Source organism: Pseudorca crassidens, chromosome 10 (genome assembly GCF_039906515.1).
Source record: "Pseudorca crassidens isolate mPseCra1 chromosome 10, mPseCra1.hap1, whole genome shotgun sequence".
NCBI lineage: Eukaryota > Metazoa > Chordata > Mammalia > Artiodactyla > Delphinidae > Pseudorca > Pseudorca crassidens.
The window spans coordinates 11806982-11822857 of record NC_090305.1 but is presented as its reverse complement, the minus strand read 5'-3'; the positions used below and the strand labels follow the sequence as shown (position 1 = coordinate 11822857).

General features: G+C 48.1%; 2 protein-coding genes across 3 annotated transcripts in view; one reads left to right on the top strand and one right to left on the bottom strand.

Annotated features, from left to right (window-relative positions):
* DTNBP1 (dystrobrevin binding protein 1) overlaps positions 1 to 14484 on the top strand; it is a 118180-nt gene extending 103696 nt beyond the window's left edge. Inside the window, exons 8-10 of the mRNA XM_067752048.1 lie at positions 2952 to 3107; positions 10714 to 10857; positions 12180 to 14484. Of these exons, the coding sequence (XP_067608149.1) occupies positions 2952 to 3107; positions 10714 to 10857; positions 12180 to 12391 (512 nt within the window). The 3' untranslated portion in view covers positions 12392 to 14484. The remainder of the gene's footprint in view (positions 1 to 2951; positions 3108 to 10713; positions 10858 to 12179) is intronic.
* The window catches only part of JARID2 (jumonji and AT-rich interaction domain containing 2), a 242748-nt gene continuing 241152 nt past the window's right edge, over positions 14281 to 15876 (bottom strand). The window contains exon 18 of one of the 2 annotated variants that reach the window (XM_067752044.1): positions 14281 to 15152. In XM_067752044.1, the coding sequence (XP_067608145.1) occupies positions 14991 to 15152 (162 nt within the window). In that variant the 3' untranslated portion in view covers positions 14281 to 14990. The remainder of the gene's footprint in view (positions 15153 to 15876) is intronic. The other variant, XR_010946674.1, reaches the window with a different exon arrangement.

Here is a 15876-nt window from a genome sequence, read left to right as displayed (position 1 = left end):
GCTATTGGCAATACTGTGTGCCTGGTGATCCACGTGTTAACCTCATTTCATCCTGCCAACACCCGTATGAAATAAGTTCACCACTCTTGTACAGAGGAGGAAGTTGAGACCCAGAGAGGTTCAGTTAGTTGTAGCTGGTAATAGATATCCTTGCTTGGGTTTCTCGGGAAGCAGAGCCTGAGATGAGGATTTTCCTGCAGGTAGTTTGTGAGAGGTGATCCCGGGAAGCAGGGGTGAGGGGGCAAGGAGGAAACGTCGATAAAGGGATGCATTGTTGAAGTCGCTGCTGCGGTTCCACCAGGACCTCTGACAATTGTTCAGAATGGCTCCTAGAATTGTCCATCCAAAGGATGGGAGCCTGGGCATTGATACACTGGCTTCTGTCACCCATTGGGTGAGAGCTGCCTTAATTCCCCAGAACTTCTGGGCTAAGCTGACTTGTAGGTTCCCTGGGATTCAGAGGATACTCTGACCAGCCCCCCCCAAAAAGAATAAGAGATGCACCTTGAATTGGGACCTTGTGGGCATACAGATGAGCTCACACAGAGCTGCCTTTCAGAAATCAGAGGTAGGCTAAAGGGAGGTGGGATGACGTGCCCGAAGCACCTAAAGGCATCACGGGGACAGGACCAAGCCCAGACTGCTTCCAAAACCTGTGCTCTTTCCAGACCATCTCCCTGTGAACAGAGATATGAGATGGGGGCTGCAAGTCAGGGTGACATGAAAATTCAGAGAACGCTCATAGTGGTTATCATAGTGTGAGAAGACTGCACATCACCATCGTTGTACATGCGATTACATGTCGGGATGATTTACTTTCCCGTCTGTGTTGCTTTGCTTAATATTAGCATTCCTTGCATATATGAAGATTAGGATACAAGAAGAATATCCGGAATATTCTAAATATTGAGGCTGTAACTGATTTGGGATTAAAAATATACTCCATTATCAAGTTTTTAAGATCTACACGTACAGGATCATGTTGTACCTGGGAGCTGTGACACGAGGTGTTGAGTATTTGTGGAGGGAATGACTAAGGTCGATCATGTGGGACCTCCAAGACTATTGTTCATTGTAAATTCTGGGGTTTTTTTTTTTTTTTTGGTTAAAAATCACTTGGTAACACCATGAAGACTTTCTTATTAAGATTTTTAATTTAATTTTTAATAGGTGACGTATAGCATTGTGTAAGTTTAAGGTGTACAACATGTTGACCACTGTGGAGTCGCTCACACCTCCATCATGTCACATAATTACCATTTCTTTTTTGTGGTGGGAACATTTAAGATCTAGTCTCATAGAAACTGTGAAGAGTATAATACGATGTTGTTGACTGTGGGCACAGTCATACTCTCTTCTACCTGCAAGTTTGCGCCCTTGGACCAGCATCTCCCCAGCTCCTCCACCCGCTCTCCCCCTGCTAACCACCACTCTGCTGTTTCTATTATGAGTTCAACGTTTTTAGGTTCCACGTATAAGTGAGATCATACAGTATATGTCTGTGTCTGACTTATCTCACGCAGTATAATGTCCTCAAGGCACACCTGTGTTCTCTCACAGCAGGATTTCCTTCTTTCTCATGGCTGAATAATGTTCCTTTGTGTATATGTACCACATCTTCTTTATCCATTCAGATACTGACAGACACTTAAACTGTTTCCATATGTTGGCTATTGTGAACGATGCTGCAGTGAGCATGGGAGTGCAGATCTCTTTTTGATATCCTGTTTTCATTTCCTTTAGATAAATATCCAGAAGTGGAATTAATGGATCATATGTTAGTTCTATTTTTAATTTTTTGAGGAACGTTCATGCTGCTTTCTGTGGTGGCTGCACCAGTTTACAGTCCCACCAACAGCGCATGAGGGCTCCCTTTCCTCCACATCCTCACCAACGCTTGTTATCTCTTGGCTTTTTGATGATGGCTGTTCTAACCTGTGATGGGGTTCTCTGCTCAGGGTCTCACAGCCTGGAATCAGGGGTTGACCAGGCTGCAAGGAATCTGTTTTCCAAGCTCGTTCAGGTTGTTGGTAGAGTCCTGGCTTCTTGTGGTGGTAGGACTGAGGTCTCCATTTTCAGGCTGGGCAGTCAGCCTGGGGTGGCTTTCAGCTCCTGGACACACCTTCAGTCCTTGTTAGGCCTCTCCATCTTCAAAGCCATGTCAGACCCCTTCTGTGCTCACATCTCTTCTCCTGGAAGAGTCCAGGCCCACCCAGACGACCTCTCTCTCATAAAGTCAGCTGTGCCACAGAGAGTACCCTAATCACGAGTCCTGGGGTCCTGTGGGCTGTGCATCTGGGGGCAGAGTTCCTGGGGGCTGTCTTCAAATCCTGCCCACCGCACCCCGTGAAGAACAAAGGACTGGAGAGTTAGAAGTAGATTCAGGACCACCCCTTGGCCCGTGTACAGGATGAATAGTGGTTGCATCATGTGTGTTCCCCGTGCAGCCTGGGGAAGGGTGAGCTGCCAGTGGGTCACATGGGAAGGTAAATGCAGGCTTCTTGTTGGCGGCGAGGCTCAGGCTCATCGTATTACAGTTCTCCCTGGCGTGACTGACGCAGCCCTCGCTGGAATGTAAAGTTCTTATGTTTCACGTCAGTCCTGGGGTAACATGTCTGTCCCAAATGTTCATACAGCATGTGGCTCAGCAAGGTTAACTGACTCAGCCAGGTGGCTGGTTCACGGACAGCAAAGCCACGACCAGGTGCTCTTCTCACAGACTCCGGTGGCCACGTGCTGGCTCTGCAACCAGCGTTTACTGAGTGCCTCTTGAGGCCGGGCTGGGTGAGGTTAAGGTGGACGGTGGTCACGGTCCTCCAGGAGCCCCGGCTCTCCACCTGTTGTGCTGCAGTCAGGGGGCCAGATGTGAGCCCGTGAGTCGGTATTTATACCCATTCCGGTCTCAGTCCTTTTCCAAACCCTGCCTGACCCCAATTATTCTGTGTCCTTAGCTGAACTCGACGCGGAGCACACCCAGAAGGTCCTGGACATGGAGCAAACCCAGCAAATGAAGCTGAGGGAGCGGCAGAAGTTCTTTGAGGAAGCCTTCCAGCAGGACATGGAGCAGTACCTGTCCACGGGCTACCTGCAGACAGCAGAGAGGCGAGGCAAGTCAGGAGCGGGCCCTGCGCTGTGTGTGGCTAGGGTGCTGCCTCCAGAGCAGGGCTGGGACAGAGGCTCAAAGGGGATGCGTCCTGCCATCTTTGTCTTGCTGTTGCCTCTTCTTGTAGTTCTAGGCTTTTGTTGAAGATATTTAGAAAACATGGAATACATTTTCTTAAAACATTAAAAAGACAAACATTCGCCATAATTCTGTAGCACAGAATCCCTAATCCCTGTTACTATTTTAGGCTGATTCTCTCTTGTGCCTGTTTATATAGACTGTACACATATCTGGCTTTGTATCTAACTTTCCTTCATGGTGTATGGGGATCTTTCCCCTATATTATTAAAAATCCTTTGAAAGGGTATGTTTTAAAAGCAGCATCTTCATGGTCAGGACATATCCTAACAGTTTCCTAGTTGGACACTTAAGATTCTTTGCCTCTGTAAGTCGTGCTGTGATGTACATCTAGATGCATCTGATGGTTCCCAAGAACACGCTGAAGGGCACAGGAGTTGGATTCCAGGCCCCTTCACCAGCCCCTCCTTCCCAGGACCTGGTGCCTGTGGAGGAGTGGTCTGGGCGGGCAGCTGACGTTTTCTCTCTGGCCAGCACAGGAGCAGTGGGCAGTGTGTACAGGCATCCTGGGCTTCCCCGCTTACCTGCCCTCCATCCTCCTGGAAGCCCCTGCTCCTCCCAAACCTCTGTGCTCATTCTTCCTCTTTTGCCTGGCCCTGGCCTTTGCTCTCCATGCCCTGCCCCTCACGGAAGCTGCTCCCAATTTATCTGTTACCCTCCCTCTGTTCCTTCCTTCTCTATGTGCTCCCCAAGGAGAGGTTAAAGAAATCAAAGAATGAGGAAGGAAAAGAATGTAGAGAAAACAGACTAATAGGCGTGACTTAGAATGACTGACGGATGTGTTGACGGTGCTTCTTAAACTGAGGTGGATGGTACAGATTTGTTCAACTGCTTCATCTCCAGTCAGCTCGCCCTCTGTGTGTCCCACTGACGGAGAGTCTGTCTTCATCTGGGAAAGTCAGACTGCATGTTCCCTCAGAGTACGTTTGCTATTCAGTTTCTTTAATGTCTGGCGCTGGTTATGGAGAGAGCCATCCCTGTTCACTCCAGGGATCTGTGTCATGTGGTGGGCAGCAGCTGAGAAGGACACCACCCTAGTCTGCTTGGGCTGCTGTAACAAAACAACACAGACTGGTAGCTTATACACAACAGGGCTGGAGGCTGGAAGTCTGTGGTCAAGGTGCTAGCGGATTTGGTTCCGAGAGGTCTGCAGCTGGTCCTCACTTGACAGGGAGAGCATCAACCCCATCCTCAGGGCCCCACCCTCATGACGTCTAGAATAATCACCTCCCAAATGCCCACCTCCAGAAACCATGACACTGGGATTAGGGCTTCACCATAGGAATTTGGGCAGGTGGGGGGGCACCCAAACATTTAGTCCATAACACACACACCCTGGCAAATCTGACCCACAGATCTGAGCACAGTGAGACGTTATGCCGAGAGGGCATGGGGAGGTGGGACAGTGAAGAAGAGAGCAGTAGAGACTCTAATGCTTGTTCAGTTTAGTTCAGCAGACATTTCCTGAGCACCTGCTAAGTGCTCAGCAGAGGCAAAGAGAATATGAAAGTGCCTCTCAGGAGAGCCCATCCTCAGGGGATGAGGACACAGCAGAGGCTGCAGCTTCAGAAGTCCCTCTTTGTTGGCCGTGAGCGCACTGAGACAGGGATGGGCTGTTACTGTCAGGTCCTTGTGGCCAGCACAGCCCAGTGCTGGGCAAAGAGAAGGAAGGGGTCGGTCAAGACGTGTTGAACAGATAGCAATTAAGTATTAAGGAATTGAATTTTCATGGTTTCAAGCACCTAAAAAAATGTCCTTCAAGTTTCAAAAAACTGTTGAGCTTTTTTTTTGTCAAGGTAAAAAAGAGTGGCCATACGTACATTGCCAAATATGTGTGGTTTTGAAAGCACTGAGGAAGAAAATTGGAGGCCTTAGGCGTTTCAGCTTCCTGCCTCAGCTGGAGCAGAAAAGATGGTCACAAATAACAAACAGACCTCTCCACACAAGGCTGTCCAGGGCCATCCCTTAGACTTCCCAGCCTGGGAGTCACACACCCCTTCCTTACAGCACATTCCTCTCCAAGGATGAACACTCTTTCATTTAGAAGAATCAATCAGAATAAGAATCTCTACAGTGAACATGGTATCTTACACTCATTCCACTAAATCAGAAATAGCAGTCTGAATTTTTCTCACTTTCCAAAGCATCATTTTTTTAGTTAAGACAAAGGCATGGCAAGTTTTATCCAGAACATGATCTAAGGGTGAAGGGACGTCTGTGCCCACTGGGATTGTCGTGAGACTCGGAACCACAGAGGGCGGAGTCTCATGCACTTGAAGGGGAGCGAGGGCAGTGCCCATCGTGCTGAGGAGCAGTGGGGACCTGGGGCCCACGCATGCCCAGCAGCTCCAAGTTCCATTAGGACGCGATGAGGTGTTTGTAAGACCCTGACGCAGGTTTTCTCTTCCACCTGACAAGACTCCCATTTTCTCAGAAAAATATCTATTGCTTTCACTTTGTTGCTAAGCACCTGGGTATCCTGACAGTGTGTAGTTAGTTGTGACCACATCCCTCACCTTGAAGATGTCCTGTCTGTACCTGTGTGTTCCCACTGTTAGACCTTGGGTTCCTGGCATCTCTGCTGGGCTGGTAGTTGTCAAATCTTGTGTGGCCAGGGGCGCCCCCTGTGCCCTCAGACACTCTGACTCAGCCCCTGCGTGTCCCAGTGCCTGGGGAGGGCAGGAGGATGTTTGGGCTAGTGATAAACCCAGTAGGTCTGGGGTAGGGCCCAAGAATGTGCATTTCCCACAAGTTCCCAGGTGATGCCGAGGCTGCTGGTCTGGGGTCCACATCTTGAGAACCACTTCTTTAGGGCGCAGAACAAGGACACAGTCATAGGACAAGCATATCTAATTGTACTGGATTCTGTCACAAATACCCACACCAGTTTACAGTCTCTCAGAAGCCGTATGTGCATGCTCTACTCACTCCACAGCTTTGTCAACACTTGGTAGTGTCAGATAGTTAAAATTTTTCACAGATTTAGATGTATGAAATGATACTTTATTTTGGCTTTAATCTGCAGTTCCTTGATTGTCCGTTTTTCTACTGGTTGGTTGTCTTCCTTTAGAGTCTTACACTCGTGGTATCGGCCTTTTCTGATGTCTGGTGCAGATACCTTCTCTCAATCTGTGGCTTCTCTATTCTACTGTGGCCTTTGCTAAATGTGTTTATTTTTAAGCTTTGCCCACTTTATTTTCTTGCTTATGGTTTGTACTTGTGTCTTGTTTAGGCAGTCCTTCCCTCCAAGTTATAAGGATACTCTGCTGTGTTTTATTCTAAAGGTTTCTATGTTTTCCATTTTATATATTTGGGCCCTAAATCCACGACCAGTTTGTTTTTGTGTGCATTGGGAGGTAAGGATCTGACTTTAATTCTTCACAGCAGTAACCATCTATCTCAGCACCAGTGTTCTCTCCACTGCTCACATGGTCTTCTGTCAGTTTCAGTACAACTGAGTCTTTTCTAGGCTTTCTTTTCTATTCCAGTCTTCTGTTTGTCTGGCCTTGAGCCAAACCGTACTATCTTAATTTTAATTCTTCATTAAATAGTGGTTCTCAACCAGGGGCAACTTTGTCCCCTCGGGGACCCATGGCAACGTCTGGAGAGTTCTCTTTGTTGTGATTGAGGTGGGGGGGGGTCTGTAAGTGTCCATTTGAAAAGGCTTCTAAATTGGCTTGTTCAGATGTTTCCTGTTAATACTCAATTTTGGATTGCTTAATCATCAAAGAGGTACATTAGATCTTCATTTCCCCCATGATTATGGACTTGTTACCATTTTCCTTGTGATTCTTCTGTATTTTGCTTTATAAAAATAACCACAAGATATATAGTCACATAGAAATTCTGAATTACCTTCCTGGTGAATTGAACCATTAAAAAAATCACTAAGCGGGGGCTTCCCTAGTGGTGCAGTGGTTAAGAATCCGTCTGCCAATGCAGGGGACACGGGTTCGAGCCCTGGTCCGGGAAGATCCCACATGCCGCGGAGCAACTAAGCCCATGTGCGACAACTACTGAGCCTGCGCTCTAGAGCCCGCAGGTCACAACTACTGAAGCCCGTGTGCCTACAGCCTGTGCTCTGCAACAAGAGAAGCCACTGCAATGAGAAGCCTGCGCACGGCAACGAAGAGTAGCCCCCACTAGCTGCAACTAGAGAAAGCCTGCGCATGGCAACGAAGACCCGATGCAGCCAAAAATAAATAAAATTACTTAATTTAAAAAAAAAGGAACAAACTACTGATACATGCTGTAGTGTGGATAAACCTCCAAAAAAAGAACACACCACTAAGTGCTGTATTTTACCCCAATAATGCTTTTGTTTCCCCTTCAAGTCTATTTTTTTGATATTTATATAGCCATGTCAGCTTTCTTCAAGTTAATTAGTTGTTTGCCCACTTCCCATTTTTCCTTAAATTTTTTTAATGTTCCTGTTCTTATATTTTAGGAATGTCTCTTACAAACAGAATAACTAGATTTTATCACTTAAAGGAAATATTTTCAGGAAAATAGGAAGCACCAAATCAGATGATAGTAATGAAGCCAGGCAGCCAGTGATCACAGCAAACGTAAGTGAGCCAAACTTGACACGGAACATCATAAAACTGGCTTCGTTACCGTCTTATTTGGTACTGTTTTCCTGCAAGTGTTCCCTATGCTTTTGGTCCAGTTATTTTTCTCCCCTCTTTAAGAGAATGGCACAGACAGAAAAAACGGGAGACTCTGCTCCTTTCAAAACTGAAGTCAAAGCCAGGCTGAAACACCACGAAGGACTCCACAGTCACAAAGAAAACCCGTGTTTTCCCCACCTTCTCCCCGACAGGAGAGCAGCCCCCAGAGGCACGACCTTGACCCCTGTGCACTCATGTCCCCCTGACAGGTCAGCCTTGCAGGAGCCCCAGGGCAACACTGCCCCGGTGTCCCCTGTGAAGTGGCCGTGATTCCTGCGCAGCCCAGGGCGACGGTGATGGCACATGTCACCCGGCTCCTCTGCCTTGGATGTTGCCACCTTGAGTGCGATGTTGTCTCAACTGCAACAAGCTTTACCTGCTTTGATGCTGAGCCTTCATGATTTCTTGTGCCCAGAGACAATCAGATTCCCACCTTCCTGCCAGACACAACGGGGATCTGGCTCTCGTCAAGCTGCCTCTCCCGTCATTATCGTCCAGTCTTTCCAGTTCAGCTGGAGTAAATTCCCCGAATTTGATACTATCATGATTATTTTACTCAGAGTTTTATATATACTCACAGACTTACACGTCTCTTCCGTGCACTTCGGCCTCCCTCCCGGGACCCATGCCCTCTTCCCTCCTCCTGTGGTCCGACGTTTGCTGAGAGCAGGCGTAGGGGGGACTTGTATCTCACACTTGATCTTAAGAGATATTTACTTCACCTCTTTGAATTTATTATTCCACTGTCTTCTGACTCCTGTTGTTGAGCTGTAGGTCTAATTATTTCCTTATCTTTCCTAATCTGCTCTTTCTCTTTGATGTGCATCATTTCGCTGCAGTGGATTAGGTGAGGATTTCTTTCATCTGTCTTGCTTGAATATATTTTGTTCCTAAATCCTGCGTGTCTGATCTTTCAGCAAATCTGGAAGATAATCAGCGAATACTGCTGGTCCCTACAGTCTCCATTCTCATTCTGGAACTGTCAATATGTAAACTTTTGCATTTTCCATTTCTCTTAAGCTCTTTCATACTTCCCACTTATTTCGTCCACTAATTTTCTATTTGGCTCTCACCTCTTTAACTTGTGCCCGAAGTTTTAAATTTCAGTGATTTTTCCTATTTGGAGGTTATTTGGCTTTTTTTCAAATGCCTGATCTGATTTTTGACACCTTGTTCATTGTTCGATTCAACCTTTTCATTCTTTAAAATATTTAAAGCCACTTTGAATTCTCGGGAAAAGATGCTAATAGTCTTTGTTTCTGCTGGCCCGCACTCATAGTGACATGTGTACTGTAAATTCCAGATTGGATTGGATTTTGTGTTTATATTCCTTTGAGATCCTGGGTTAAGGACGTGTCCATATCCAGAAATTTCTATTTGCTTGTGACAGGCAGCGTCATGCCTGGGAGTTACCTGGCTCGTAGTTTCTGGACCACAGAGGCAGTTTAAATATGAACGCCAGACCCTGGAGGCACCCCTCACTGTGCCCAGGCTCAGACTTCTAGTCCTATAGTGTCTTTCTGCTGGTGGGCTGATTTTTTTTTTAACACCTCTATTGGAGTATAATTGCTTTACAATGGTGTTAGTTTCTGCTTTGTAACAAAGTGAATCAGTTATACATATGTTCCCGTATCTCTTCCCTCTTGCGTCTCCCTCCCTCCCACCCTCCCTATCCCACCCCTCCAGGCGGTCACAGAGCACCGAGCTGATCTCCCTGTGCTATGCGGCTGCTTCCCACTAGCTATCTACCTTACGTTTGGTAGCGTATATATGTCCATGTCTCTCTCTCGCTTTGTCACAGCTCACCCTTCCCCCTCCCCATATCCTCAAGTCCATTCTCTAGTAGGTCTGTGTCTTTATTCCTGTCTTACCCCTAGGTTCTTCATGACATTTTTTTCCCTTAAATTCCATACATATGTGTTAGCATACGGTATTTGTCTTTCTCTTTCTGACTGACTTCACTCTGTATGACAGACTCTAGGTCCATCCACCTCATTACAAATAGCTCAATTTCGTTTCTTTTTATGGCTGAGTAATATTCCATTGTATATATGTGCCACATCTTCTTTATCCATTCATCCGATGATGGGCACTTAGGTTGTTTCCATCTCTGGGCTATTGTAAATAGAGCTGCAGTGAACATTGTGGTACATGACTCTTTTTGAATTATGGTTTTCTCAGGGTATATGCCCAGCAGTGGGATTGCTGGGTCGTATGGTAGCTCTAGTTGTAGTTTTTTAAGGCCCCTCCGTACTGTTCTCCACAGTGGGCTGATTCTCTCTCTAGTCTGTGCTTTCACCGCAGGGAGCTCTTGGTTGCAACTCGCCGGCTTGCAGATGCTCAAACTTTGCTGTTAAGATGAAGACTAGAGAAATGTCACAAGGGCAGAGAAGACTCCAAATGGAATTGTAGTAAAGCTGGGGGCAACCACAGCCAGAGGTGTCTGGCAGGAATGTCAGCCTCTCTGAGTCAGCGCCCACCTCCGAAGCCAAGAATTGTCTGATGCAGAAAGGGTTCCCTTCAGCACCTGCAAGCAGAGGGCTGGGGGTGAAAAGGAAAACTGCTGTGGCAGGTGTAAAAGGTAATAGTAACCAAGGTTAAGCTAGGATGGATTTAAAGTACCAAACTGGGACATGTCAATAATACACTGCTCCAAAGTCTATTTTAAAAGTCTGGAGTAGCGGGAGATATTTTACACCTAGAAAACACAATGTGCTTTTAGCCTAACACAGTGGAAGCTCACCTTTTAAAGTGTTATTAAATGACAGATGGTCTAACCTCTTCCTGTGCCGGTCTCCCCAGAGCCCATGGGCAGCATGTCATCCATGGAAGTGAACGTGGACCTGCTGGAGCAAATGGATCTGGTGGACATCTCTGACCAGGAGGCCCTGGATGTCTTCCTGAACTCCGGTGGCGAGGGGAACACTGTGCTGTCCCCTGTCTCAGGTAGGGGTGACAAGTCTGCACACACTGAGTCACACCTAGTTCCATGACTTCCCTGCACATGGAGAACCGATACAGGGCGGTTCGGTTGCACAAGGCGTGCACAGATCTTCTTGTCCCACTAACCCATTCCACGCCCAGTCTGGCTTCACAGAAGTGGACAAATGAAACATTGGCTGTTGTGGTTGTGAGTTTCTCAGCGACTCTCAGGGCTTTACCCAGACACCTTCAGTGAACAGGGAGCTTTCTTAAATGGTGTGTTCTTTCTCCTCTGGCTCACAAGTTACTTTGAGTGGGGTTTTTGTGGCTAAGCACTAGAATTTGGGGGAGGTGGGAGCTCTTCTGTGTGGCTCCCCCTCCCCCATTCGGCAGGTGTTTGATCTCTGCTGTGGGCAGGGCCAAGGTTTGTGTTCAGCACTCGGCTCATATTTTAAAAATTAGGCGCAACCCTGTGGGCACGTTACCTCCATTTAATGCCTTCCCGAAATTCCATGTTCATTCGGTGTGTACTTACTGAGGCTTTGGCCCTATACCTGGACTCAATTTATTTTAAATTTTGGACCATTCCTTCTGGGTGGGTGGTCTTCGCAGACGCCATTACAGAGAACGCGTTTAAGTTTCTGCCACGTACAAGAGAAGGCAAGGCCAGCCCTTCACCAGCACCTGCCCCTTCACTGGTGGCCCCACTCCACGGGCTACCGTCCTCACAATTGAGGCCCGGGGCTTCCTGTCCACGTGTGTCTCTAAGGTCTCCACAAAGCAGCTCCGTCCGTCGTCTCCCCTTCCCGGGAACTGCGTGAGCAGTGCCGTCCCAGGGAGGGAGGCCCTTGTCCCGCCGAGAAGGCCGGCCCCTTCCCAGGGTCAGGAAGAAACTCCATCACCTGTGTATGGTTTTGATTCCTCTAAGAGGATCCACAAGGGTTTTCTCCTAACGTCCATTTCTTTGAATTATTTCAAAGGATATACAGAGGTAAATCTAGATTATCAAGGTTACCAGGAGTGCTCCTCAAAGAAATGCAGTGTTCGCGGTTTGGCCTTGAGCACAGTGCTTTATTGGATACTGGAAAGGGTTCGGGATCTTTCCACGTGTCACAGGTGGCAGAAGGGTCAGCTCGGGCCCTGGGCTGCCTTGGGCGTCACCTAGCTCAGCATTTTCTGGGGGCAGTCCCTGCACTGCCATGGGGCCTGGTTCTGCAGCCTGCACGTCACAGGAACAGACAACTCCCACCCGCTTTATAGTCTATGCAAGTTCAAATGACCATCTTCAGGGGCAGTTCTCAGATGCAGCACTTTTAGGACAGGCTCGACTCTGCTTTATTTTGCAGGGCCTGAAGCGAGCCCCGGTCAGGATGAAGTTACTCTTCAGGTTCCGGATGCCTCCCGGGCCACCCGGCCGTCCTCAGCTGCACCCTGCACCGACCCAGCTGCCCAGGACCCCAGCGAAGTGGGGGAGTCCCCCGTGGTCCAGTCTGACGAGGAGGGAGTGGAGGTGGACACCGCCCTGGCCACCTTACACACTGATGACAGTGACTCCTAAACCCGGGTGTCCGCGCTCTGGCCACCTTCAGAGGATGACACAGCTGTGCCCAGAGGCCCACGGGGAAGGCAGGTGGATTTAGGGAGGCTCTCGATTTTTACAGTTGCCAATAATGTGTGAGAAACTGACTGAAACAACAGCTACAATAAAGTTTGAGGACCGCAAACACAGCCAGTTTGTACAGAAGGGCTGCTAAACACACACGTTCTGCAGGCCTCACCGTGCGGGCTAGGCCAGGAAATTCGGTGTCCACGCCGGCTCGGCACTGAACGGCGAAGCCCTCTACAGGCAGGAAGCTGTGCTTCCTCTCGGCTCTAACCAAGTTTGGGTTTTCATCTGATCATTACAAAAATTATGAAGTCCAACAAGCACGGCCTACCTTAATAGACTACACACCTGGGCCCAGAGGAAGAGAGAGAAACCGAAGCCAAGCCCACCGGCCATAGCTCCTGGCGGGACCCCGCTCCCCCAGGGACGTGTTTTCCCCTCTCCCTGCTCGCTCACAGCCCACAGACGAGGGGCAGGCTGGCGCGAGGAGGGGCGGCTGCGGCCCTGCACCCTCGTGGCCACGCTGCCCGCTGGGGTCCAGGGGCCCCACAGAAAATGAGAGGCAAACGGAAGCCGTTTGGTTTTTGTTCAGAGACCATCCAGGTAACTGCCAGCAGAGGGAAAGTGAGATTAAAGATTAAAATTCGGTGTTCACTCCACTCCCTGGCCAGTGGGACAGACCCCCGCAGCCCGTTTATCGGAAAACACCTCATTTCATTCACTCTTTTCCACAAGACAAACAAGTGTCCAAAAAACTTTGTTTTTATTATTAAACCTTGTAGTACAAACCTGAAAAGTAAACAAAAAACTGGCAATAAACAACATGAAGTCTTCCCTCCCGGGGGAGGGGTGCAGAGCAGCGCTAATAAATTAAACGTCAGACCGTAAGCCGTAGGCAGAAGTTCACTGTCCAAAAAGAGGGCAAGAACACACAGCAAGGCCATGAAAACCGGACAAGCACATTGGAAAACACGACTCTGCTCATGTCATTGTTAAATATTCCAACACAGTTCAGTCTTCTGCCAACGACAACCGACAAAGTGTCACAGGACGCTCCTGACAAGACAGCCCCACCGGCGAGCTCAGTGCAACACGGGCAGCTGCGGGATTGGTGAATCCAATTATGAAACAAAGAACAGCTTGTGAAAACAGTTTCCCTTTTTTATTCCACACATACTGTACACACAACCGGAGAAGGGCAACAGCTACTCCATTATTATTTTTGTTGTTGTTGTTCAGTGATGTAAGCAGCACTTATAAATGTTACAAGAAAAACCCTGTAAGCATCCAATCCAACCGATGAAGAAACTGAAGTGTAAGGCTTTTCTTCATCTCGTCTTCTCACCCCCTCCCCTCCCCCACCCAGAAAAAGGCTCAAGTATTTAAAACAATTTACAGGCGTATGTACAAAAGGGACGGGATTTTTTTTTTTCTTTTTGTTACAACATGAAGAGAAAAAATAGACCAGATGAGCGCAGATACATTTTCACATTCAAAAAGAACGGCAGACCTCCTAGTGGCTCTAGATGTGATCGCCAACAGAACGCGTTTAAAAAGAAAGATTAATGCTGACCTGTGAAGGTGTAAAACAACAAGCTGTGAGATGAAGACGGAATGTTAGAAAGATTGCACATCCATGACGAAGAAGCACTTAACGGCTTCAATCACTTTTTTCCTTTTTTTGTTTTAAGGATGCTATTGAAGGGTTTTTTGATAAAGTAGCCAACAGCACCAAAAAATAACAGAATGGATTTCCTAATGAAATCAGGCACAGGTTTCCCTCACGCGACCCCCTCCAAGGCAGGCAGTCTTTTTCTTCTCTTTCCTTTTTTTCCTTAAACAAACAGATGCATAGTGATGTGCTGGTAAAGAGAACCTAGTCACTCCGACCTCCTCATTTTGCCTATGGTTAGGAAACAACGTCCACCTTCAGCTGCCATAACCGCCCAAAGAAACAAAATGGGGATTCTCCGGTTTTAACAATTACAAACTCATCCTGCACATGACAGAAGAAAAGACAGCCAAAGTAAAGCCATTTCTTTCAAGTTTTGTGTGTGTGTGTGTGTGCGCGCGCGTGTGTGTGTCTCCTATCCCTTTTCCTCTCTAGAAAAAAATCTGCTCACATTACTGATGGTTTTAAAATTTGTTCTCCAAACTTTACCCTCTTCAAAACTGGGTTAAAAAAGCCTTTTTTTCCCCCAACAATTACAAAAAAAAAACAAAAAAAAACAAAAACAAAAAACACAAACAAAAATCAAACAAAAAGGCTTTTGTCAGCCACAAGGGGCGATACAAATTAATAACAGCCCCTCAAGGGTTTTAAAACAGTGAATATACGGCAGTTTCAAAAATCTGACTGCAGTATCTAGGTATTCTAAGTACAAAAAAAGTTCAACAGTTTAATGCTAAAACAAAATTAGTTCTCTAAAACCAGAAGAAAATCTTCTTCAGAGCTAGTGCAAAGACAGCTTGTATCCTACAGCCAGTACTCCAAACTAGAATATAATAATTACAGAAAAATATCTATCCCCGGCCCACGGTGCTGGCGTCTTCACGAGGAGGAGGCAGCGGCGAGCCGGGAGGGCGGCACGTCCACCGTCGCTCTCTTGCGGGGCCCTCTTTTTGGTGTGGGTTTACCGAGACAGTTCTCAATGCTGCCGTTTTTACCAGATACCTTGCCACAGATCTGATTGACCAGGCTGATAATTTGTTCCTGTTTCGGGTTGAAAGGAAGACACAGGATTAGCCAACGGAAGAGCGTCGCCAGGACCCCCCAGGGAGTCACCTTCATCAAACCAGTCAGAGCGGCACCGAGGGGGTGGGGTGGGGAGGGCTGGGTGGCCTTGGAAATCCGCCCCGAGGTTCCCGGGTGCGGCGGCCTGGGAGCTGGTTAGGACAACAACTTCCCGAGACCAAGGTCCCCTGGCCAGGCACCTAAACGAAACACTCCTTCTCGGGGAGAAACCTGCCTTTCCTCATCTGGAAGCCAAGGAAACGGTACGCCAGGTCCTTTCCTGATGGGCAGCTTCCTAACCCCACTTCCCCCTCCAGGGAGCCCAGGAGCGCCCCCTGGTGGCTGTAAAGTCCAAACGTTCACGAGCTGAAAGCCCTGAAATACCTGCAGCCCCGAAACCAGAGTAAGTGTGGGGCCGTTTCCTTAGAGCTGCTTTCCCATCTGGTCTGTACCTTCACCCGTGTCCGTGAGGTCCCTCGCCGCCGAGACAACACAGCAGCAGGCTTCCTGCTGCCGCCACCGGGGCACCTCCTTGGGGCTGAGAGGCCGCCCGGGGCCCCAGCAGGAAGGGGAGGGCTGGGAAGTGAGGGGAGACTCAGGCCTGAGTGCCCAGGGCCCCTCGCCTGGCTCCCTGCACGGTGACAAATGCCTGGGGGCTGCTTGTGGCTCTCTCTGCTACTCTGGAGCCTACTTAACCTGCTCT